This window comes from Schistocerca nitens, chromosome 3, assembly GCF_023898315.1.
Source record: "Schistocerca nitens isolate TAMUIC-IGC-003100 chromosome 3, iqSchNite1.1, whole genome shotgun sequence".
In the NCBI taxonomy this organism is placed as follows: domain Eukaryota; kingdom Metazoa; phylum Arthropoda; class Insecta; order Orthoptera; family Acrididae; genus Schistocerca; species Schistocerca nitens.
This window is the reverse complement of record NC_064616.1, coordinates 845,385,101-845,412,109: the sequence shown is the minus strand read 5'-3', so window position 1 is coordinate 845,412,109 and position 27,009 is coordinate 845,385,101. Positions and strand designations below refer to the sequence as shown.

Genomic DNA, 27,009 nt, shown 5'->3' with positions numbered 1-27,009 from the left:
CTGTCCGAAACTATGTGGCTTCGGCGTTTCGGGGTGTCGAAGTTTGAGAACAGTGCCGCCAGAGCTTGTATTTGATATCAACATTAGTTTTGCAGCTCATTAGCCATAAGTGCCAAGAACGTGGTGGACTGCAACAGCGCAGTGCTTAATATGTCGAACAGGACAGTAAACCAATAACTTTTCAAGACGAAACTAACGTCCGAATATTCGTGGCTAGGGCGCTGTGGAGTGCAGAAGTTGCGGAACAGTTCTGATATGATGATGGGAAGGTGTTACCATTTTATTAAGAAATCCAACAAGAATATCACAGCGTCCAGCAGTAATTTAAAAGGAGTTGACTGCAGAATATACTTCGGTGGTGTCGATACTGACGCAAGTGAAGTAATAGTAGCTGTGTATTCAGTATTTGTCGCAACGTCAATTCGTGCAGTAGGGTCTGTTACGGGAGTAGCATACCCCATCGTCCATATAGTACTACTCAGACGAAAGGGTGATGATCTGGAGACCGTGGTGGCCATAGAACAGGTCCCCTCCCCCACCCCCACGCTATCAGTCTATCTGTTTGAGTATGTCGTGTGTAGGTTGTGCCCCAAATTCACATCACACTGAGCTGCAGTTCTGTTTTTTTTCAGCCACACTATCTAGCTTTTGGCATCTCATCCAACATGGTAGGAAGAACATCTATGAAAAAAATTAGGTGAATCGGTCCTGATAGCCTGGTTGGCATTCGACAAGATGCAATAATCTGATCACATTTTTTTCCAGTCCATATGATCAAAATGAACCAACATGGTCTACTACAAAACACTTGGGCATACGGATTGTCACCCGCCTAAATATGATTTCTGAATAAGTCCACATTGCGTCTTGGGTGAACGTGCACTCATCGGAGGCAGCACCGGAGTCAGCAATAGGCAGCGCTGATAATAAATACCATTTTATTCATTGCGACTAATCCTCCACTGCTGTTTCCTGGGTTTTCTGCAGATGATATGGATGAAGTTCTTGTTTATACAACTCTACACACATTAAAATGAGATGTGAGCAAAGTGTACGACACTTGGAGACTTCTGGTGGACAGTTTATCTTCAAGGCTTTCCAAAATGTCCTCTTCATAAGCAATTGTTCGAAGCAGGCATGAGTGGCCGACATCCGTTGTTGACATCTAATACCAGACAGAAATGAAGGATAATTGTTGTTGTTGTCTTCAGTCCGAGATCTGGTTAGATGTAGCCCTCCACGCTACTCTATCCTGTGCAAACCTCTTCACCTCCGAATAACTATCCCAACCCACATCCATTTCAACGTGCTTACTGTTCTCGTCTCTTGGTGTCCGTCTGCCATTTTTAATCTCCATACTTCCCTCTAACACTAAATTGGTGATTCCTTGACGTCTCAGAATGTGACCTATGAAACGCTCCTTTCCTTTAGTCAAGTTGCGCCACAAATTTCCTTTTCTCCTCAGTTCTGTTCTGTACCTCCTCATTAGTTACGTGAACTTACCAATCTAATCTTCAGTATTCTTTATTTCAAAAGCTTCTATTTATTTCCTGTCTGAAATGCTTATCGTCCACGTTTCACTTCTAAACAAATGCCTTCAGCGAAGACTTCCTAACGCTTAAATTTATGTTGGATGTCAACAAATTTCTCTTCTTCAGATATGCTTTCCTTGTCACTGCCAGTCTATATTTTATATCCACTCTACTTCGGCCATCCTCAGTTATTTTATTTGCTCAAATAGCAAAACTCATCTACTACTTTTAGTGTTTCATTTCTTAATCTAATTCTCTCAACATCACCTGATTTAATTCGACTACATTCTATTGCACTTGTTTTGCTATTGTTAATATTTATCTTATATCCTCCTTTCAAGACACTGACCTTTTCGCAGAACTGCACTTCCAAGTCTTTTGTTATGACTGACAGCATTACAGTGTCATCGGCAAACCTTAAAGTTTTTAATTCTTCTTTCTTTAAGTCATTGTCTAAATATTTCTTTGACTTTCTTTGTTACCTGTTCCATGTACAGACTGAATAACATCGGAAATAGGCTACAATCCTCTCTCATTCCTTTCTCCACCTTAATATTAAAAAGGATTACTGTACGTACACTAAATTTCTCACTAGCCAGTCTACCATTCCGGAAAAACGCAATGTAGAAAATATGGAATCTCTCGAGACACTGTCTCTTACATAAGTACTAAAAACGTCAAGAGTGGTTGCTGGAGAACTATGACCAGTAAGTATCCGATCGATAATACCCTACACATTTCGATGGGCGATATGTCAGGTAACTGTGTAAGCTTGACAAACTTTAAGAATGGTTGCATAACTGTGTGAAGAACACGAGTGTCGTACTTGACTCAAGCAGCTTATTAAATCAACTGTCACCGAACACTGTTTCACACGTGAGAATGAAATGAAATACGAAGATATCAGTATCGTCATGCAGGTGCCAAACTTCTAGCATAGTGTAATAAATAAGTCGCTCGTAATTAGAGTGGTGGATAATTTAATTAACAGGGACGAATGCTTTAATCTGGATAAAGTGTGAGATGCGTCGTAGCCTTAATCTAATTTCAAATACCTGAGACTGCTTTACTGTTTGAGATGGTCATGAAAATCAAATCTGCGCTCAATACGTGAGGAGTACAACTAGGGAAATTATCATATCGTGGAAGGAAAATGACAATGTTAACTCGGCTGCAGAACCGAAAGTTTGGAAATCCTGCTCCTTTATCTTCGGAGTACATTCTCATTTCAGCCGTAAACAGGAATTATTAAATTTCCTTGCTTCCTCTTTTACCAAATCCTCTCTTTCACACATTTAATCCTTCTAATTCTCCATGTATTATTAGTTCCAAATGGACGTTGACGTTATTTGTCGTATCAGTACACTTCACCTCACTTTTTAGCATTATTTCAAAGCAAAGGTATGAAAATGGTAAACAAAATCTACCAGTAATTTTCGGGTTTGCAGCCGGATCCCATCAACATTCCGCCACGATATTTCACCCCAGAGATGTCCGGCCATCCTCAGGTGAGTAGACGAAATACTGAAGAGACCTGATGCCGTCATGGTATTTATAGTGAATTCCGCGCATGCGAATCGTACTGGTGGTTTATGGCGCATGCGTTAGGAGATGACATGTGTGAGGCAGAAAAGTTGTGTGTGCTGCCCTCAGTGGTGAAGTAAGAACAAACTAATCGCTGAGTATCGACTGAGCATGTCGATTCCGTTGTGACCGCGTAATTTTAATAATTGGATTCCAATTTTTATCGAACTGAAAGCTGCTATCACGATTCATTAAATTATCAGCAAGTCGTGTTTCCACGGGTTCTTTAATTACAGAGTCCCAGAAGCTGGAAACCGGTGCTAAAATTTTGGTATTATTGTATTCCATTGAATGTCCCATGGAAATGCAATGTTCTGCCACTGCTGATTTTAAAAGTTACCGCAGACGGGTGTGTCTTACGTGTTCTGCACAGCGTTCCTGGACTGTTACTATCGTCTGACCTGTATTTGCAAAGCCACACTCACAGAGAATTTTATAAACAGCTGCCTTCATCAATTGTAAATCGTCTTTAACGTCTCCGACTAAGGCCCTGCTCTTTGCTGGTGGACGGAAGGTGACAATATTATTCTTCCTAAGCAATCTGCCTATTTTAGAAGACGCGTCCCCGGCATATGGAAGGAACGCAGTTGAGTTACAGTCGTCATCAGTCTCCGCAGAGCGTTGATTATTGTTATTATAGTTGTGCGTGGTCTTCCGTATTTGACGCGAAGTATAGACATTCGCTTTAAAAACATTCTCCAGATGCACTAATTAATTATTCGTGAAGGCTATCTGTAGTGTCGGCAGACTTGCCAACACTACGCACACTAATTGAAAGAGGCGGCCAAGATGCACGCGCTAACTCACTAAGGATGGAGTGAGGTCTGAAACAGGATACGTAATGAATGCTATAAAGAAAAGTACGTAGCTTCTGGACTACTTAACTTTAATCCATCCTTTGTATACATCGTTTTTGATGAGACATCTGGAGATTGTGGCGATACAAGTGAGACTCTTTAGAAACAATCTATCTAAGGCTAATGGCGCCTTGCTAGGTCGTAGACATGGACTTAGCTGAAGGCTATTCTAACTGTCTCTCGGCAAATGAGAGAAAGGCTTCGTCAGTGTAGTCGCTAGCAAAGTCGTCGTACAACTGGGGCGAGTGCTAGTCCGTCTCTCGAGACCTGCCGTGTGGTGGCGCTCGATCTGCGATCAGTCAGTGGCGACACGCGGGTCCGACATGTACTAATGGACCGCGGCCGATTTACGCTACCACCTAGCAAGTGTGGTGTCTGGCGGTGACACCACACTATCAGCATCCGATATTAGATGCGCCCGATGAATTAAAGTACTAACAAGGGAACCTCCCCATCGCACCCCCCTCAGATTTAGTTATAAGTTGGCACAGGGATAGGCCTTGAAAAACTGAACACAGATCAATCGAGAAAACAGGAAGAAGTTGTGTGGAACTATGAAAAAAAATAAGCAAAATATACAAACTGAGTAGTCCATGTGCAAGGTAGGCAACATCGAGGAGGATGTTAGCTTACGAGCGCCGTGGTCCCGTGGCTAGCGTGAGCAGCTGTGGAACGACAGGGCGTTGGTTAAAATCTTCTCTCGGGTGAAAATTTTAATTTTTTATTTTCAGATAATTATCAAAGTTCAGGCACTCACACATAATCAACTTCGCTCTCCAAAATTCCAGGACATGTTCAGATTTGCTTGGACATATACAGAATTTGACGGTCTACGCACGGAAACATTTGAAAACGTAAAAAACATATGTTTTGACAGAGCACAGGGAAAACTGTGCGACTCTGAAACTGTTGCATTCATTTGATGCAGTTTATGTGACAAACTCTTATGTTTTCATCACTTTTTTTGGAGTGATTATCACATCCACAAGAAAACCTAAATCGGGCAAGGTAGAAGAATCTTTTTACCCATTCGCCAAGTGTGCAAGTTAGGTGGGTCGACAACATATTCCTGTCATGTGACACACATGCCGTCACCAGTGTCGTAAAGAACATATCAGACGTGTTTTCCTGTGGAGGAATCGGTTGACCTATGACCTTGCGATCAAATGTTTTCTGTTCCTATTGGAGAGGCACGTCCTTTCGTCTACTAATCGCACGGTTTTGCGGTGCGGTCGCAAAACACAGACATTAAACTTATTACAGTGAACAGAGACGTCAATGAATGAACAGACAGATCGTAACTTTGCGAAAATAAAGAATGTAAAATTTTCACTGGAGGGAGGACTCAAACCAAGGACCTTCCGTTCCGCGATTGCTCACTCTAATCACGAGACCACGGCGCTCATCAGCTATCATTGTCCTTTATGTTGCATATCTTGCACATGGACGACTCAGTTTGTATATTTTGCTTATTTTTTCATAGTTCCACACAACTTCTTCCTGTTTTCTCGATTGATCTGTGTTCAGTTTTTCAAGGCCTATCCATTGTGTCAATTTATAACTAAATCTGAGGGGAGTGCGATGGGGAGGTTCCCTTGTAAGAACACTGGCGGTTTGTGCTGGGTGATGGCAGCTGGACGCCCGAAGATATAGATGTGTATGTGTGGGGTTTCTGTACACCGAATGTCCCAAAGACCCATCATTCTTACGGCATACTAACACGTCTAGAAAGGGTAAAGTCCCACCTTTCTCTATCTCCATAGTAAACTTGATATTCTCATGTAAAGAGTTTAAATAACAATGGAATTTTTCCAATTCTTGTCTGCCATGAGGCCAAACAATAAAAGTATCATCTATGTAACGCCAGAAAACCGTAGACTTTAAGATGGCAGACTCAAGAGCTTTCTCCTCAAAGTCTTCCATAAAAAGGTTGGCCACCACAGGGAACAAGGGACTATCCATGGCGACACCGTCAATTTGTTCAAAAAATTCGTTTTTAAATAAAAAAGAAGTTGAGGAGGAGTACGTTCAAACGAAGCCATCAAATCATCACTGAACAAGTTACCAATAAGATGTAGGGAGTCAAATATAGGCACTTTGGTAAAAAAAAAAAAAAAAAAAAAAAAAGTGATCACATCGAAGATAACTAGTAAATCCGAGCTGCTCAGATTAACAGTCTTCAAACGATTGATAAAATCCTTGGAATTACGTATATGGTGGCAGCACTTACCCACATACGACTTTAGTAAGGAGGCCAGATGTTATGCAGTCGAATAAGTAGAAGCACCAATACTACTCACCATCATAGTTGTGGAACGCCATCCTTATGAATCTTGGTCAGTCCATACAGTCTTGGTGGAACAGCATTGTGTGGTCTCAGTCTCTTTATACTGTAGCTTGTTGAGGTAAAGAACTATCGTTCAAAAGAGTTGCAGTTTTTCTGGATATACGGCTTGTTGGGTCCTTATCGATTTTGCGGTACATAGAATCACTTAGTTGACTATATATCTTCTCGTTGTAGGCTTCCCTTCTCAAAAGGGAAGTCACAAACAAAATCTATATCTTTTCAACTTAACTACGTGCAAGGAGAGAAGGGTTAAGTTAGTTGGCATTGTTACAGGCATGGAACAAGTGGGCCCCAGCGCGCGGGTGCTGGCCAGCGCTATCATGGGCGCTGTTGACGTCATTGGTGAAATCCTCCTCGGGTTCCTTGCTTGGCTGCTACAAGACTGGAGGATGCTGCTGCGCATTGCTTACCTGCCAGGTTTCATCATGGTCTCCTGTTACTGGTGGTAAGATGTAGTTCAGCTCTGATATTTGGTTCCAGGTGTATTTTAAGTCATTTGTTGTTTTCGGGCGTTTGGAAAGAATACGTATAGGGTTTTGTCAAGCAGGCTAAAATCACACTCTGGTTGCTGGTAACTTGCCCGCTATTCAGAGAATGTTAGCCAGGTTCTGTATTCTGTAAGCAGAGAAGGCAGTTTCATAACGTCTGTTTATGAAAGTGTGGGATAAAATTATACGTCTAGATAGATGTTTTCCGAATGTCAAAGAATACACATTAGTGGAGACAAACGTCTTTGCCAAGATAATAATAACCTTCTCGGCAAAGAAGTTTATCTTCACAGATTGCCCCTTGCTTCTCAAAATAATTAAGCGGAAGGTCAAAGAATATCCCTTCAGGTACAGTATGGGCTGCTGATGTATTGCCATAAGCAAGGTGGTATTTTGGGTAAGAGAAGAAGATGGGTTAAATTCCCTCTCCAGTCATCTTGATTTAGGTTTCCCTCGATTTCCAGAAGGTCAGAAGGGCAATTTACTTCTAACTCTTGTCAAATAGTAGCTAGTTCTATGTGTCTGTACTGTATGTATTAAAGCAACTGCATACTCATTCTACTTCCACAATGTCATTAATGTTCCTTCTCGAGATTCATGTGCTGTTACAGAACATATCCTGTAGATCTGTGATTGACACTGCATTTGCTTATCTCATCCTTCCAGCTTTATTTGCATTTCCGTCCTCGTTGCCTGAGCACTGCGTCATTCTATATATTCAAATATAAAAATTTCTCTTGTGCTTCAAATAACTTTCAGGTGCCTTTTATTACAGTTTTAACCTAAAAGATATTTGCAAAATAAATAGAGTTTAGTTGTCGACTGATCCTACATCCCTAACTTAATTAAGACTCATTTACCTTCAGATTTACTACCTCTCCGAAGAAAAGTCTGTTCTCTTGCTGTCATAATTAACCATAGTCTTACTAATGATGTCATACAATTTTGAGTTGTTTGGAACTTAGGATCCACACCAAAATGTTCGACACACATATTTTGAGGTACATTGTAAAATGAAGAATCCTACAAATAATCTGTCCTCAGAATTATGGAAAATAATTTTACTCCACATTGCTTGGAACCATTTATTAATTTATTTAAACTTATTGTCTTTATTTTTTATTTCATCATCATCATTTTACTTAGAGTAGTACAGATTAATCAACAGTTTTTGAAGGGGGCCTCATCAATTTATCAAATAATTTTTCCATTAACCGTCACAAAATATATTTGCGATACAGGTAAACACAGAAGGATTTTGGTGACACTAAATATATAGACTGTTGAGTCAAAACATTATGTGCACGTGCTTAATAGCGCGCTGATCCACCTTTGGAATAAAATAAAGCAACTATTTTGCATAGCAGGATTCGATAAGTCGTTGGTAGATTTCCGGAGGCATGTGGCACCAGATGTATACGCACACGTCACGCACTTCCCTTAAATTACGGGCTGGTTGTTTCTGGACGCGGAACTGACACCCGATAGCATCCCAGACGTGTTTCATCTGGTTCCGATCAGGCAAATTTGGTGGCCGAGACATCAACACGAGCTCACTGCCTACGTCTACTTCTACATCTATGTGACTACTCTGCTATTAACAATAAAGTGCCTGGCAGAGGATTCAATGAACCACCTTCATGCTGCCACTCTACCATTCCACTCTCGAACGGCACGCGGAAAAAACGAGTACTTAAACTTTTCTGTACGAGCCCTGATTTCTCTTATTTTATCGATGTGATCATTTTCCCTATGTAGGTGGGTGTCAACAGAATGTTTTCGCAATCAGAGGAGAAAACTGGTGATTGAAATTTCATGAGAAGATCCGGTGGTGACGAAAAATGCCTTTGTTTTAATGATTGCCACTCCACGTATCATATCTGTGGCACTGTCTCCCCTATTTCGCGGTAATACAAAACGAGCTGCCCTTCTTTGTACTTTTTCGATGTCATCCGTCAGGCCCAGCTGATGCGGATCCCACAGCTCACAGCAATACTCCAGAATCGGACGGACAAGCACGGTGTAAGCAGTCTCTTTAGTAAACCTCTTGCACCTTCTAAGTGTTCTGCCAATGAATCGCAGTCTTTGGTTTGCTCTACCCACAACATTATCTGTGAGATCGTTCCAATTTAGGTTATTTGTAACTGTAACCCCTAAGTATTGAGTTGAATTTACAGCCTTTAGATTTGTGTGACTTATTGCGTAGTCGAAAATAAGCGGATTTCTTTTAGTACTCATGCCACGCTCCTCAAACCACTCATGCCACGCTCGTCAAACCACTCTTGCACGTTTCTGACCTTGTAAGACGGATAGTTATGCTATTGGAAAATACCATAGAGGTAGATAAATTTATCAAACAAGGAAGGATGCAGGTGGTCCATGATAATGTTCACGTAGTCAACAGCTGTCCTAGTGCCTTAGATTCCTACCATAGGTTCCATGAAAGCCCAGGTAAATATCCCCCACAACATAATACTGCCCCACTGGCCTGCGTCAGTGGAGTGGTGCATGTTTCAGTGGAGTGGTGCATGTTTCAAGCACTCTTGGGCTTGGATGAACCGTATCCGCACACGGCGATCGATCTGGGGTAACAAGAAACGGGATTCATCCTACCAGTCGACACATTCCCATTGATAATCCGGTGCCCACTGCAATCGTAATTGGCGGTATCGTTGGATCGACATGGCAACACGTAAGGGTCGTCTGCCACGAAGCTCCACGTTCAACACTGTGCATTGAACAGTGTGTATCGAAACGCTTGTGCATGCACCGGCTTTGTTTCTTGTCTTCAGATCAAGCACAGATCGTCGCTTATCCTGCATTACGGAGCAGGCAAGCCTCTGACTTCTACATTTTGCGACGAAGTGTGCACATCTAACACCTTGTCGCCTACTGATGGTTTCACCGTCCTTCAACCACTTTCCACAGACGCTCATGTCAATAGGACGCGAACAACCGACCGGCTGTGCAGTTTCCGAGATGTTCGTTTCCAAGCGCCGGCTCATAACACTCTGTCCTTTGTTAAAGTGGGTTCCTCCATTTGCGATCCTTGTCGTGGTTAGAATGCTTCCTCTTTCGTCTCTGATCCGCATATACACTTTCCTCATCGCGTCACGTGCCCGCCAGACGCCATATAGTCTCGCGCGTGGGCAGTCAACAGCAGTCACGAAAGCGTTTCAAAATGCGGTGACTAGTTTCGACCAGCCAGTGGTCATCAGCTGAGTATATACTGAAAAAGAGAGGACACAACAAGAACCGTAATAGAACTTACGAAGTGTGCGACATCTGGTAAAACAAAAATAAAGTTACACTTAAATATACATGCTGCAAGTGGGAAGGTTCAAAAATGGTTCAAATGGCTCTGAGCACTATGCGACTTAACTTCTTAGGTCATCAGTCCCCTAGAACTTAGAACTACCTAAACCTAACTAACCTAAGGACATCACACACGTCCATGCCCGAGGCGGTCGCGCTGTTTCGGACTGTAGCGCCTAGAACCGCTCGGCCACCCCGGCCGACAGTGGGAACGTTCCTAGTGTGTTGTCAACGTAAGTACAGACAGCAGTAGGATGAGGTCAAGGTTTTATAGACAAAATAAAATCTCCTCTTTATCTAATCATACCTGCTTTCATTCGCGAAAGTGATGGCTACATGCAGATTTAATAGTTACATTCATTTAAATAATGTGAAATGCATTTTAAACAAATTATTCAGAAATGTCACATTACAGTAAAGAATGTAACTACAAAATCTGACAAAATGTCTACTGCACTTTGCCTATGAAACTTTGACCCTTCCTACTGTTGGCGATGTTCAGTCACGGATTTAGGTCGGTTCGAACCCTGGGCGCAGCAAAATAGAAAATAATATACCAATATGTGTTAACCATATTTTTAAAGTGAATAATAGGTCTTACGTATCTTTTATCACAAATAAAATTTGATTATGATCTAATTTAGCTTTCTTCTCGGCATCGATTTTACTTTACAGTCTGGTCCTTTAGTCCGCACATTAGCGTCCATTTTGTAAGACCTGTGTCACCTTGATGGTTAACTCTCGTCGTGTGTACGCCATCTTGTGTTGTTAAGCCAGTGCTTCCTTAATTAGTTGACAGTAGTGTACTAACAATAAAAAATTTTAAGTAATAGATTAACAAAAACACACAAGATTTCATAATCCGCCAAGTTCACTTTCTAATGGAACCTGAGTTTTAAAGGTATGTGTAGGCTATATTTTGTGGTATATCATGTTTTGTAACAAAAAACTGTCCCTAAACGCATTTTATCACCGTGCATGTCAAGTTTCTAACACTCACTAATCCTAAAGTATTGTTTTAAAAATCGTACTTATCCAAGCAGGTGCTGCTGTGAATGAAGAAGACGTTCTCCCTCTGTTTAGGAAATTCGGACTTTGCTGTGTATTCTTTGGAGTTGAAAGCTATGCAGCAACAGCCAGGTCACAGACCAGCGAGTAGCCACCGATAGCAGCTGTACCTAGTTTATATGCAGCGTTTAGTAAGTCGATTCCTTACGTTCTTCTGAGGAGAAGTGAACAGTAACTCTGTCTGTATTGGACTTCATAGTATAATCCTCTAGTCCTTGGCGCTACCAGTAGCCAAAAGCAGTACTTACTTTAATAGAGCACGGCCTTTAAGTCGTTTTATTGCATGCTTCTGCCTCGAAGTAATGATAATAGTTTATTTAGTGTCTGATTTGAGTAGTGCTTTTCATTTCTCTAATTGTTTGCGTATTTTGCGACTTTGGACACAGTGTTACCAGACACTGTAGTCTAGTTTCACACTCCCAAAGCGCCATAGTCACCAGACGCTATTTGAATTACCGGCCGCTCGTAACTTCAGCAGGACTTCAGTCGTTGATAAGTGAATGATAGCCAGGAGCAGCGTAGAAGTAGTACTTAGATTTTATCTAGTTACCGGTGCTATTTGTGTTCCAGTTGTGTAGGGATACAGAGAGGAACTGACCACTATCCAGGACCATTATAAACTGCGTTGGCCGTGGTCGACATATTTTAGGTTGCTGTCCTGGGATACGGCGGCGTTGAGGTATCTCGAGGGAAAGCTGTGGTACCTCTGGTGCCTGTAGCTTGCTTATGATCTATGTTTTAGCTCCTTCCAATACGCCGAACCTGCCTGGTCTTCATTGAACTCAAGGTGTATGGCGAGCAGTGGTAGGCTCACCTTCCAATACGCCGAACCTGCCTGGTCTTCATTGAACTCAAGGTGTATGGCGAGCAGTGGTAGGCTCGAGAGTCTTGAGGCGGGAGGTGATGGTTCAAATAGCTCTAAGCGCTTAGGGACTTAACATATGAGGTCATCAGTCCCCTAGACTTAGAAATACGTAAACCTAACAAACCTAAGGACATCACACACATCCATACCCGAGGCAGGATTGGAACCTGCGACCGTAGCAGCCGCGTGGTTCCGAACTGAAGCGCCTAGAACCGCTCGGCCACAGCGGCCGGCGCGGGAGGTGAAACATGAACATCTGGTCCCACGGCTGTTCCCAAACGCCTTAAAAACAGTTTCGAAGTCTTACTCGTTGTTGAGAGTAGATTTCAGCTCTCACGGGACACCTCGTACTGGGACCGAATCTTCCTGAAAGTTCCGGCAAACTGCAGAGGGAGGTCATTGAGAGATTTAATGTTTATCGAATGTTGGAACACCTCAGAAAATAGCGGTTAGGTCGAATAGAAATGCAAGTGTCCTCTCACTATGTTTGTCGGGGGCGTCTAGTCCGAGATGCAGAGGTTCTCACAACGGTTAATAAGTGCACTTGGTGCAGCCGGCTGAAAATTCTAGCTCTTATCGACACGGATGACGGCTGCCACCTTCTTTTAGAAGCCATCCCTGTTCCGATAAGCAGCTTACTGAACTGGTGAAGGTACTGAGCCTCACACGTGAGGTGGAAGCTGAACTAGCACTTTGCAGGATCGTTCACAGAACCGATCGCGGCCATTTTATTCGAGCCTGTGTATAGGTCTTAAACCAGGGGTTCAGACGTGTCTATGATGATATTGGATTTAGATTTCTCGACCTCGTCCTCGACTACCGTGTGAAGAACTGTGAACTTCCCTCAACAGGGGCAAGTGTGCAACGCACGCAGGAATAGGCTACCAGAGAAGCAGAGTATGTGAGTGTGCACAAGTGGGGATTTTAGGGTAGAGAAAACTCTCCACAGGCCCACTAAAAAACCACGTACTAATTCCTGAAATGGGAGAATATTATCCCTATTTATTGCAGAGGGTTGCATTCATTACTGCAGACCGGAGAAATAAAGTGTTAATACAGTATTAGTAAACAGGAGGGACGTCCGTGCAAAGATCCCAGAACTCGCTTCGCTTACAGCCGGTAATAATGCCCACATAGTACCAAGAACAGAAAGCTGGATGAAACCGGAAGCGAATAGTAACAAAATGTTCCGATAGTAGAGCATATCGCAAATATAGGCTGGACACAAGTATTGGGGCCGGCCGCGATGGTCTCGCGGTTCTAGGCGCTCAGTCCGGAACCGTGCGACTGCTACGGTCGCCGGTTCGAATCCTGCCTCGGCCATGGATGTGTGTGATGTCCTTAGGTTAATTAGGTTTAAGTAGTTCTAAGTTCTAGGGGACTGATGACCACAGATGTTGAGTCCCATAGTGCTCAGAGCCATTTGAACCATTTTTGAACAAGTATTGGGAAGTTTATACCTGTAAACAACACGATAGAATCTAGACAGGTTAGGATAGATTTCGAATACGTACTCGTTTGAATGCAGGTAAGTGTTAAAGGTGGATCAAGTGTGGTGGCTGGTTCCTTCAATAGACCTCCTGCCCCAAAAGCTGTAGTGGTGGAACATACAGAACGTTGCGCGTAAAATTTCTTGATTATGTTACAATATTAGGGACAGATTTCAACTTAGTAGAAATAGTGTCGAAGACTCGAGAGATTAGGGCTCATGTATAGTCAGTGATTCGTGTGACATGGTTCTAAATACAATATCAAAAAACTGTGTTGTGCTGTTAGTCATGGAACCGACTCTTGAGGGTAACGTCATAAGTCTCCTCGTTACAAACACTACAGTTCTTCGATTCAGTTCACGTAAAGTAGGGAACGAATGGCCATACGATCGTTACGGCGTAACTGATGCGGAACATGGAGGTGGTCCATTGAACCCTGTGCCAGGCACTTTATTGTGAATAGCAGAGTAATCACGTAGATGTAGATGTTAACATGAATCTTAAGAAAGGTGGGAAGGTAGGCCTATGTCTGCGAAGAGTTATAAATAACATCATCCAGATTACGTGATCAAAAGGCATCGAAAATCAATCTCTGTTGAGTATAACTGTACAAAATTCACGAGCATTGTTCTAGGGGCGTTTAATAATTAATGCAATACATCTTTTTCTCGACCTATTTCAGTCGAAAAAATGCGAAATTTGTTGTGGGACATGGTGGAATATTCCATCCTCAGCACCTATAGTTTCATGAAGTTATGATAGGTGGCGTCGCTAACGTAGCCTTCAAAATGGCGTCTGTAACGGAGGGGTGCTCCAAGCTGAGGACTGTCACTGATAAGGGGAGGTCACAAAGTTCGGATCACGAATTTACTTCAAACTTTTTGCATTGCTAGTTGTCCATTAGGACAACATAATGTGCGAGTAATAAGGCATACTACTTGAGCGATGTCGAGAAAATCACAAGGGAAGCATTACACGTCAGTTAGGGACCGGTGGGTTACCAATGGCGGCGGTCATGCGGTTAGCGTTTAGGCTCCGCAATTGCTGAATCACTGGATCGAATACCACTCATGTTATTTTTTTTTCTTCCTTTAATTTACACTTTTTTCAACACCAGTCTGATTGTTTCATACATATTACATTTGGAAGGCAATATGATGAAAAGGCAAGTGTATTTGCATAAACTTTTATTGAATTTCCAATGTTCTTTGCTTGTTTTTTAATTTCTATTTTTACAACAAATATAACTATCGACAAGTAAACCACCAAACGCATAAAGTTTTCCTGAAAAAGTATGCCTGTCGTGATTTCCGAAATTCCTTATACCTGCAATCGGGTAAGAGACCGAGAGCTGCTTTGCACCAGGACGCTTTAGTCTTGAGACCAGGTTTCAAGGACGAGGAACAGCCCAAGGGAAAGCCCAAATTAAACATCCATAAATAAAGTTGTAAATAACTTTATTTAGTAATACGAGTGACAGTATGCCAGAATATGAGGGATAATTACTCATCGGATATACTTCCGACATTACAAGTTGCAGATATTTTTCATACAGACACGGAAGACATGAATTAAAAGAACATCTACAACGTCTAATGAATTCAGTTTTCTCGCATGCACAAGGAATCTTTAGAGATTCTAAGGAACAATGATTTCTTCCGACAATTTTAACGTAAACAATGCGTAACGGAACATTTTCTTAAATACTGGTGCCGAAAATTGGCGATGTACAATTGAATGTATTTTAATAGCATCGTAAGAGAAGCAATTTCTCGTTCGTCGACAATCAAATATGAAATAAACTGAACGCGCTTGATAAAGTTTGTAACTTGCCTACAGAAATAAAAGTTGCAGAATATTTGTTGCAGTAATAAAAATCAGTAAACAGCGAAATAACACTGGAAAGCCAACAACCGTCAATGCAAATACATGTGTCTTCTTATCGTATTACCTCTCAAATGTAATATGTATGAAATAATCTGACTAGTCTTGAAAAAAATATGAATTAAAAAAATACATGAGTGGGATTTGATCCAGCGATCCTCAGATTACTGAGCCTTTTTTTTTTTTATCTCATTGTGTTCTACATTGTTCGGTGAAATTGTTCGTGGCGGACGTTCGATGACACTCGTTCAGGTTTTTCGTTGATTTGTTCACTCAGTTTTTTTTATTACAGAGGGTAGCTGAACCCTCTGATAGAACACGCTGAGCTACCGTGCCCGCTAGCCGGAACTCGAAGCATATGACCACCACCATCCCACACTCAGGGCCGCAACGCACAGGTACATCATGACGCCTAAAACTTCTCTAGCGATTTGCTCGAAATCGCGTAAGTAGTACGCCTTACTAGTTGCACATTATGTTGCCCTAATGGACTACTAAAAGTGTACAAAGTCTGAAGTACATCCGTGATCCGAATGTCGTGGCCTCCTCTTATGTGTTTCTTTCGGTGGAAGACCAGAGCATCGCACATATTCATAGGTGCTTGCCGAATTTTTACGGAGATCTGGCAGTGGACAAAAGCATGGAGAGTCGTTGGGCGATGCGTCTGTCATCATCGCAACACGGTCGCGCAAACCTGTCCGATCTCCCCCGTGACGGCCGGTCGTAGACAGCTGTAAATTCTACATTGTTGGAACGTATGGACACTCTCACTCGAGGTGAGCGACGGATGACAGTCAAACTCCACGATACAACTGGACGTCTCTGTTGGTAGTGCTCATACCCTCGTCCACCAGTTGGGGTACTCAAATGTGTGTGGCTGCTGGGTTCCTCGCCTCCTAACAGAACACCATAAAGAGCAACGAAGGACATCTGTGCAGAATTGCTTCCGCCTTACGCGGCTGATAGTGACAGTTGTTGTCGAACGTCGTCGCATGTGATGAAACATGGGTTCATCACTTCGAACCGGAAACAAAACAGCAAACAATGGAGTGGCGCCACACCGTCTTTCCTCCAAAGAAAAAATTCAAAGCCACCCTCTCAGCCGTTAAAGTCATGGTGGCGGTCGTCTGGGACTCTGAAGGAGCTATTCTGTTTGTTGCCCTCCCTCATGGTGCAGCGATCAACTCGGATGTGTATTGCCCTACCCTCAGGAAATGAATAAAACGACTTCAGCGTGTTTCTCGCCATAAAAATGCTAACCAACTTCTCCTTTTCCATGACAACGCGAGGCCCCACACAAGTCTGCATTCCCAAGAGGAACTCTCAAAACCTTATTGGGCTGTTCTTCCTCATCCATCATACAGCCTGGGTCTCACACCTTCCTACTTCAGTCTTTTGGCCCCATGGAAGATGCACTCCGCGAGACGCAATACGTGGATGACGTGGAGATTATTGATGCAGTGAGACGTTGGCTCCGACGTAGAGAGAGAGTGGTCTTATGCGGACATGCAGGCCTTCCCAGTAAAGTAACTCAAGGCCGTCACATTGAACGGAGATGGTAAGACCCGACATACGTCATATTTGAGTTGCTCCATAAGCAGAGAGAACTTCATCACAAATTGAAACGTAGCCAAGGCCTTGTTGACAATCAAAAAATGAACAGAGCCAGAACGAGTATAAGGAGAGCCACGTGTGAAGCGTTCAACGCATTCGGAAGTAAACTTTTCTCTGAGCTGCCAAAAAAATTCGAAAATATTTTGGTCTTAACGTTAAGCTGGGAACTAACCCAGGTATCCAGTCACTCAGTAACTATGCTACTCTGAAAGATTAATAAGTGGCAGTGTCGATATTCTCCGGGAACTATCAGCATTCGCATAGTGTAAGCACTCCGTCTTCAGGCCACAAGTGGCCCATCGGGTCCATCCGACCGCCGTGTCATCCTCAGATGAGGATGCGGATAGGAGGGGAGTGTGGTCAGCACACCGCTCTCCCGGTCGTTATGATGGTTTTCTTTGACCGGAGCCGCTACTATTTGGTCCTCAATTGGCATAACGAGGCTCAGTGCACTCTGAAAAATGGCAACAGCGCATGGCGGCCCGTATGGTCACCCATCCAAGTGCCGGACACTTCGATGATCTGACGGGAACTGGTGTATCCACTGCGGCAAGGCACACAGTGTAAGTAGGAAATATTTGCTAAATATCATTAATTCTCACTTACGTGGGCAAATGTCGGCATTCAGCTCGCACTGATGGTAAATATTGAATAAAAACACAGGATGTTTCCATATTTTGAGAGTGATAATATGGACCAAGTCACGATAAAAGTGCCCCATACACATGGGCTCTAAAACCCATACCTTAAGAGCGGTGAGCACTTCTTCATCTTCGTTACCTACTGTGAAATACATCACTTCTGCTGTAAGCTCATTGCTATTACGTGCGACCAACAGAATGCAGTAAATAAATGTAACAATATGTTACTCCGTTACTGTGAAACAGCAGAGCTTCTAAGGTAATCTGCCTGCTATTACATACAACCTGCACTCGTGAACCATCGCTAAAGGAAGTTCTAAGTATTATTCATAAAAAGACATGCTTCTCTCCAACGGCTTAGGGAATCATGCACTCTCTGAAAAACTCCAGGTTGGTTGCGACGAATGCACTAGCAGACACTGACGACGAGTTCCTGTAGTGTTTATACATTATTAAAATGGTTCAAATGGCTCTGAGCACTATGGGACTCAACTGCTGAGGTCATTAGTCCCCTAGAACTTAGAACTAGTTAAACCTAACTAACCTAAGGACATCACAAACATCCATGCCCGAGGCAGGATTCGAACCTGCGACCGTAGCGGTCTTGCGGTTCCAGACTGCAGCGCCTTTAACCGCACGGCCACTTCGGCCGGCATACATTATTAATGTGGCTTGCATACACCCAAGATTTCAGCTGTCCCCACATCCAAAAATTAAAGAGATAAAATCGGGGGAACCAGCTGACCAACGATATGGACTTCCCCTTCCAGTCCAGTTAAATGTCTCTATAAGGTGTTCCTGTCCATTGGGAGGAAATGGGCTGGTGCTCCATCATGCATGAACTACATTTTATAGGAATACATTCCTGTTGTTCAGTCAAGGATAGCTGTGAATACATGGAAAGTTCCAGCTTCTCTTTAATATTTTTCTATGGAATATGATTTTCCCCATTATTACTCAAATTTTGTTCAAAAGAATATGCATACCAATTCTTTGATCTGTTCTTTGGTTTCAACATTTATAATTTGACATATCTGCTGTGGGCTTTTGTTTCAGTATCCTCAACCAGTGTTTGTTTAAGATTTTTCTGATGTTTCACCAGCACCTCCATTGTTGGTGGCAGACTGGATTCAAGCTTGCAGCTGTAGATTGTATGAGGACCCCAGAAGTCAAAGAGTCTAAGTAACAAAATCATTGTTTTGAGAAAACTCAAGTCACAGTAGAACAATTTTGGTAATTGGGAAATTAGAACTTCACCATTTTGACCATATTAGGTGAATACTTGTTTCCTTAGCTTTTCATTAATTATGATAAAAAATAGGTAAAACATCAAGTTTATGGTTGATATGGACAATCTGCACATTGACCCCTTTACCTCTTAATTAAAATGAAACCAAATGATTATGATCAGACTATGCAGACAAAATAATGGGCTTTTATTGTTATAAAAAAGAACAGCATTGTATCAGAATTTTACTGATTGATTTACAAAACAAATAATTAGAGGTTAATACCTTTCAATATATGTTAAAATCATCATCTCTATCACAGATGTTGTTACACATTAGCAACATCATCATCTGCATGAGTATCAGGGCATAATGATTCACTGGTCTTTGTTTCATTGGATGCGCTTTGACAAAATTGGTGATGTATCAGTGGCAAAAATTGCAGACATTCCATCAGGTTTTCATTTTTTTGTTGTATTTTAGCTAACCGTGGGGTGAAGGGTGGTAAGTTGGGCAGGCATTTTAACCTGTTCATTGTTTCCTGATTGGCAGTTCCTGGTAAGGCAGAATGCCTTCAGCTGATGTTGCCTTAAAAAAAAAAAAAAAAAAAAAAAAGTCTTTGGGTTTGGCTTTTCATAGTGCAGTACCCACATTCCTCATATTCCTGGCACAGTTTCCTTGTAGTGCTGGTACTGGTTTAGTGTTTGACAATCAATTAAGTTTTCAGCTGTCATCTTAGAAACAAAATATTTTCAACTTGCTGCAGTATCCAGGTTCATCCAGTCTTCTGGTACATACAAGTCATGTTTCTTCTTCTTTTCAAGTTCAGTGATTCCAAAGTCCTGAGCACATTTATAGTATGAATATCCAGAAACTGGGAAATGGTGATCAACAGTTTTAATTTGGATGTTCTAAACAATATAGCACTAAAATTTTACTTTTATATTGATCTTTTTCTGCTCTCCACAGCTGCCATTGAAGGCTAGATGTGCTTCACATTGTGAAAAAGTCCTGATTTTGTTACATATGTAAAAGATTACAACTTTTTAAAAAATATTTTTGTAAAGGCAGCCAAAGAATTGGCACATAATAGATTTATAGTGGATAACGAAAACAAATTAAAGGCATTATGGTCAGTGATCAATGCTGAAACAGGTGCCACAGGCAGAGATCATGTTATTTCTGAAATCAAGATAGAGGATGAAACTATTGTAAACCCAGCTCAAATTTCTGAATTATTTAATGAATTCTTTATAAATGTAAACAAATCTAACATCAATGTAGAAGATTACCCAGACAAGGTAAATTTCTTCATCAGTGAGCAATTTGAAGGTGAACTATTCAGTACAATTACCAAAACTACTGTAAAGTAGTGGTAGTAGTAGTAGTAGTAGTAGTAGTAGTAGTAGTAGTAGTAGCAGCAGCAGCAGCAGCAGCAGCAGCTTTATTCATCCTTAGATCTCTTTTTACATGGATATAGGACATGTCAAAGTATTTACAAGTTTATCTAAAAACAAAGATGATGTGACTTACCGAACGAAAGCGCTGGCAGGTCGATAGACACACAAACACACACACAAAATTCAAGCTTTCACAACAAACTGTTGCCTCATCAGGAAAGAGGGGAAGGAGAGGGAAAGACGAAAGGATGTGGGTTTTAAGGGAGAGGGTAAGGAGTCATTCCAATCCCGGGAGCGGAAAGACTTACCTTGGGGGGGAAAAAAGTACAGGTATACACTCGCACACACACACATATCCATCCACACATATACAAACACAAGCAGACATATGCTTGTGTCTGTATATGTGTGGATGGATATGTGTGTATGTGCGAGTGTATACCTGTCCTTTTTTCCCCCCAAGGTAAGTCTTTCCGCTCCCGGGATTGGAATGACTCCTTACCCTCTCCCTTAAAACCCACATCCTTTCGTCTTTCCCTCTCCTTCCCCTCTTTCCTGATGAGGCAACAGTTTGTTGCGAAAGCTTGAATTTTGTGTGTGTGTTTGTGTTTGTTTGTGTGTCTATCGACCTGCCAGCGTTTTCGTTTGGTAAGTCACATCATCTTTGTTTTTAGATATATTTTTCCCACGTGGAATGTTTCCCTCTATTATATTTACAGGTTTAGATCAATTTAAAATAAGCTAATTCGTATATACATGTATTTACATACTTCTGGTTAGAGACAAGCTTTAGATTTACTCTTGCTGTACAATACGTTTTTTACAAATAACTTATTAAATAATGTAATGGCACACTGTTAACTCATATCTCACTGCACACACTATACGCACATTGTTTGATAACACTTCACTCACTACATACACACACAAAAGATATAGAAAATGTGATACTATTACTAAAATGTAAAACATCAGCAGAATGGGATGGGATACTAACAAAAATGTTAAGAACAGTCTCCAAAATAATTGCACAACCACTAACTACAATAATTAACCAGTCCAAGATTATTTTTCAGACACACTATAGTACACAGTAGTTAAGCTACTATTCAAAAAAGGCACAAAAGAAAATATGGGAAACTATTGCCTGGTCTATCTTCTTCCATCACTATCAAAAATATTTGAAAAGATGGCCACCATACAATTTCAAAATTTCATAGAAAAATTTAAAATAATCTCAAAAAATCAGCATGGACTTCAAAAATGCAAAACCACAGTATCTGTTATAAACAATTTTGTTGATAAAATTAGCTCATCTCTAGACAATTCACTGCATGCCACAGGAATTTTTTGTGACCTATCAAAGGCCTCTGATAGTGTGAATCACTCCTTGCTGCTCTGTAAACTGGAAAAGTATGGAATTAGGGGCACAGTATTAGAATGGTTTAAGTCCTATCTAACAAACTAAAGACAAAGAGGAAATTATACTTCAACATGGAAAACCATTTCACATGGAGTACCCCAAGGTTCTGTCTTAGGTCCCATTCTGTTTCTGTTTTATGTAAATTATCTGCCACATAATAAGAGTGTCACTCAGAGGACACATCTTTAATCATTGAAAGTAAGAGTACTGATCAAACTCCACAAATGGCACTAAATAATTTAGAAAAATTAGATACCTGATTTTATTTAAATGGGTTAAAACTAAACATGGAAAAGACTAAGTTAACGCAGTTTAAACCAAAACAAGCAAAATTAAATGATATTTAGGCCAGGCACAGAAACCAGGATTTGCAGGCAGCTAGGTATGTGAAATTCATAGGAATGCAACTAGATAAAAATCTATCTTGGAGATCACATATTCAGTATCTTGCAAATAAATTAAATAGCTTAGCATTTGCAGTGAGGATGTTGTACAATGTTACCATTATGGACATAAAAAGTAGTATATCATGGCTACTTTGAGTCAGTAATAACATATGGAATTGTATTTTGGGGTAAATCAAACCATATGTGTCAAATACTAAAACTTTAGAAAACCATTGTTAGAAATATGCACAATATAGGGCAAAGGAAATCATGTCACCCACTCCTAAAAAATCTAAGTATATTAAATGTTCCTTCACTATACATATATAAGCTGATTATTTTTCTACACAGTAACTGTGATTTATTTGTAGCAAATCGTTTTCAACATGATTACAACACCAAAAGCCAAAATAATTTTATGCTGGCCACCCACCATTTAAAACTTTATGCTCAAACTCATTATATGCATACGAAAAATTATAAGAAAGTGAAAGGAAGAGAATTGCTCAGCATAAATTAAGAAACACTGAAAAAAACCTTGTATGAGAAACTAGTGCAGAAATGTTATTATTCAGTAGAAGAATTCATAAATGACAATCTGAAAATTTGAGCAGGCGAGAGCAAGTACTTAGGACTGTTAATTTTTAAAAGTGTGTTACTTTTGAAGAAAAATTATTAATTTCTTAATTAACTAATTATTCAGTACCATGTATTATATAACTGGTATTATAAGGAAAAATGTAAACCAGTTTTCGTGTTTTGACGAGTTGCCAGTACATTCAGTCAATGGCTTGAAATTGTATGTTAAGAGACAATAAACTTCTGTTCTATTGAACTGTATTGTATTCTATTCAAGTTCGTTACAAGTGGTGTTGACATCATTGTTTGAAGGTCACTGTATATTGCAACATGGTTGTTGTCCTTTAATTCCTCACATTTCCTTTTGACTTCTGTTGCTGCCTCTGCCTCCTTAGATGAACTTTGTTTACAACTTCAGCTCCATTTTCTTCCATGAGGTATGCAATGTGTAATTTTAATTTACAACCTGCCTCAAGTTCCACAGTTATTGGTATGAGGCCCACGAAAGTTTATGTTAAATTTTGTCTTGAATATATTCCTGTAAAAACTTCTTTCAGATTTCACTTTTTTTCTTCCTGATAAAATGTTTCATACATTTTATACATTATTGGCCCTCTTAAGTTGGAATTTAAGTTCATTCTATTTTGGAGCTTTTCCTCTACTATAATGACTTCAGTAGCTCAGCAGCTTTCTTATATGCTCCCTGACTATTTCAGTTCTTTTTGCTGGGATTGTATTTGGGGTCTACTTTCCACATTTGTCATTTGGAGGAATGCCTGACAGATTTAATAGTTTTTAATGATAACATTTCTTACTTTGTTAGATATGTCACAATATTGTGAAAATTAAAGTTGCCACTTGCCGTATAGTTGAGATGCTGAGTCGCAGATATTATTTATTTTATTTACAAGTGGCAAGAGCCTTGTTGACCATATGCCTGCTCTACAAGCCTCTTCCCTCTCCTTCTGTTGAGGCGCTGTTTGTCCATTTAGTGTTCATGTTCATCCTAGTTGTGACCTCCCGGATGTTCTCTCTTCACCTACTTTTGGGTCTTCCTCTTCCTCTCATTCCCTCTACTGTCCTTCTGAATGCTATTTTGGGTAGTCTGTTTTCTGACATTTATGCTATATGTTCTGCCCAGTTCAACCTCCTCTTCTTTAGTGCATCTAGAATGTTACAGTGTTTGTACAGCTCTCTTAATTCTTCATTTTTTCTTATCCTCCATTCCATGTTATCTTCATCATATACTTCACCAAAAATGTTTCTTAATATTTTTCTTTCAGATATTAACAGTTTTTCTTCATCTTTCTTTCTAAATACTGATGCTTCACATCTGTATAACGTTACTGGTACAATGGTTGACTGATACAAGCAGATTTTGAAGTTAGTACTAAGTGATCTTTCTGGAAGATTTTGATAAAATTAGAGAGCCATTTGTTCACTGTTGGCAGTCAAGCATCTACTTCTATGTCCAATCCATTATTGCGACTAAACAGACTCCCTAAGTACTTGAAGTGGTCAACTGTTTTGAAAGTGAATCCATCTACAGTCAAAGGGGCATCACTTTGGTTTTTCTTACTTATGTCCAGATATCCTGTCTTTTCTTCATTAATGTGTAATCCAGCTTTCTCAGTAATTTTGTAACAATTTTGAATCATTTTGATTAATTATGTTTTGGAATGACTTATTAATGCTACATTGTCTGCTTAGGCAAGTCTAGTAATGTTCATCTTCTGCATTTGGATCCCTTGTTTTTTAGTTTTACTAAATTCTCTATCGATCATCTCTAAGACAAGGTTAAATAAAATGGGTGAAACAGTGTCTTCTTATCTGTCCAGGAACACCTTAAAATTTTCTGTTTCTCCTACGGGTGTCTTGATACGACATAAAATTTCATCTGTACAGATTTCAATTAATCTGATCAGCTTTGATGGTATTTCAAATTCCTTCATTATATTTAGAAGTGTCTGTCAGTGTATGCTATTGCAGGCCTTCTTGTAATCTACAAATAATATGTGTACACCTACATTGAATTCCCATGCCTTTTCAGCTATCTGTCGTAGAGTGAAAAAATGATCTAATGTGGATCTCTTTCTGTGGAAACAGCATTGGTATTCACCAATTAATTCTGAAGTAATTGGGATGAGTCTGTTTAATAGGCATGTTGATAGGATTTTATAAGTAACATCCAGTAAAGCTACTCCTCTATAGTTGTCACACACAAGGGGATCATTCTTTTTAAATATGGGGCATATTATTATGGTTTTCCAGTCTGCAGATATGGTTTCTGTCTTCCAAATTGTTTCTATTAAAGATTAAAGTTCTACTTCTAGTTGTGGTCCTCCATTTCTTAAAAATGCAGCTTATATTTGGTCGATGATGAGATGATGATGAGGTCCCATACTCAGAGGAGCGTAGGGGATGATGAGGGAAACCTGCACCACCATACTAGGCAAGGTTCTAGCAGAGGTGGGTTGCCATTGCCTTCTTCTGACCATAATGAGGATGAATGATGATGATGAAGATGACACAACAACACCCAGTCATCTCGAGGCAGGGAAAATTCCTGACCCCACCAGGAATTGAACCTAGGACCCCGTGCGCGAGAAGCGAGAATGCTACAACAAGACAACTCTGCAGCTGGTGGTCTCGCAGTAGCATTCTCGCTTCCCGAGCATGGGGTCTGGGTTAGATTCCTGGCAGGGTCAGGGATTTTCATCTGCCTCAAGATGACTGGGTGTTGTTGTGTCGTCTTCATTATCATCATCATCATCATTCATCCCCATTACGGTCAGAGGAAGGCAACGGCGAACCACCACCACTCTGTCAAGGAGTATGAGACTTCATCATCATATCTGGCCTTCACCACAAGCCTTGTTACTCTTTAATTTCTTTATGGACTGTTGTATTTCATTCGCTGATGGTGTGGTAACTTGTACATCGGCTGTATCAGGTTCTTAAAATTTAAAGTAAGACTGTGGATCATAGTAGTTGAATAACTGTGAAAAGTACATCTTCCATCTTTTTTCCATGTCACTTGTTGGTCAGTATTTTCCCATGCTGGTCCTTAATAAACTGTTCTCTTTTAGTAAATTTACCCAAAGTTTTTTTTAATATTTTGATACATCTGCCTTGCTCTGTGGTGCTTGAAATAATCCTCTGCTTTTTTATCATATTGTTGTAGTATTCCCTTTTCTCTTATCTTAGGGTTCATAGTGGTTCCTGGCAGATTTTGTAATATATTTCCTTCAGTGTCATATTGTTTGATTCTGTAATCAAATGGTTCAAATGGCTCTGAGCACTATGGGACTCAACTTCTGAGGTTATCAGTCCCCTAGAACTTAGAACTACTTAAACCTAACTAACCTAAGGACATCACACACATCCATGCCCGAGGCAGGATTCGAACCTGTGACCGTAGCGGTCTCACGGTTCGAGACTGTAGCGCCTAGCACCGCACGGCCACTCTGGCCGTCTTTCTGTAATTCACACTTTTCTTCTCTCCAGAAATTTTTCTTGGCACATTTTGTTAAATCAAATTTTATTAGGTCATTTTCTTGATTGTATAACATTGGAAGATACGTCCTGAACACTGTTCTTCAGGTGTCTCCATCTGTTTTCAACATTTTGTTGTTTTCTGTTGGACAGTTTAGTTTTTGTTTGGTTGCTTTCCATTTCTTTGGTAAAGTTTTCTTTTGTAGATTCTTCAGCCAGATTTCCTAAGTTATGTCTAGTAGTTTCTGCTCTATTTCTATTTATTTCTTTTTTTAATTTTATTTTCATTTTTGATATGGTTAACATAGGGTCTGTGTCACAGTCAGCATCCTTATAGGTTCTAATATCTTTAATGCTGTTCTGGAATCTTTTTTGAATAGTGACTTGGTCAATCTGATTCACTACTTTTCCATCTGTTGACATCCATGTCTCTAACTGAATGTGTTTGTGTTGAAATTCTGTGATGCTTATCATGAGATAGTTTCTTATTTCAAAGTTTATAAGTCGAATCCCATTATCCACACTTTCCTCAAGTAAACTGAAACTGCCAGTGGTTGGTTTGTGAATTTCCTCCCTTCCTGCGTTGGTATTAAAATCTCCTAACACTACTTTTACATTCTATCTATTTATTGAGTTCTACATGTCGTCCAATTGACTGTAGAAGCCTTCTTTCATATCATTCTCCTCATCTTTTGTGGGTGCATGTGCATTTAGAAATGTAATATCTAACCACTGAGTCTGAACTGTGGTGTATGGTATTCAATTATTGACATGTTTGAATTCTTTATTGAGTCATTTACTGATTTACGAAT

The 27,009-nt window shown here is 40.5% G+C and overlaps 1 protein-coding gene across 3 annotated transcripts in view; it reads left to right on the top strand.

Annotated features, from left to right (window-relative positions):
* Window positions 1–27,009, top strand: part of LOC126249785 (organic cation transporter protein-like) — a 263,258-nt gene that overhangs the window by 186,988 nt on the left and 49,261 nt on the right. For all 3 annotated transcript variants that reach the window (XM_049951468.1, XM_049951469.1, XM_049951470.1), the window contains exon 6: window positions 6,594–6,765. In XM_049951468.1, coding sequence (XP_049807425.1) covers window positions 6,594–6,765 — 172 coding nt within the window. The remainder of the gene's footprint in view (window positions 1–6,593; window positions 6,766–27,009) is intronic.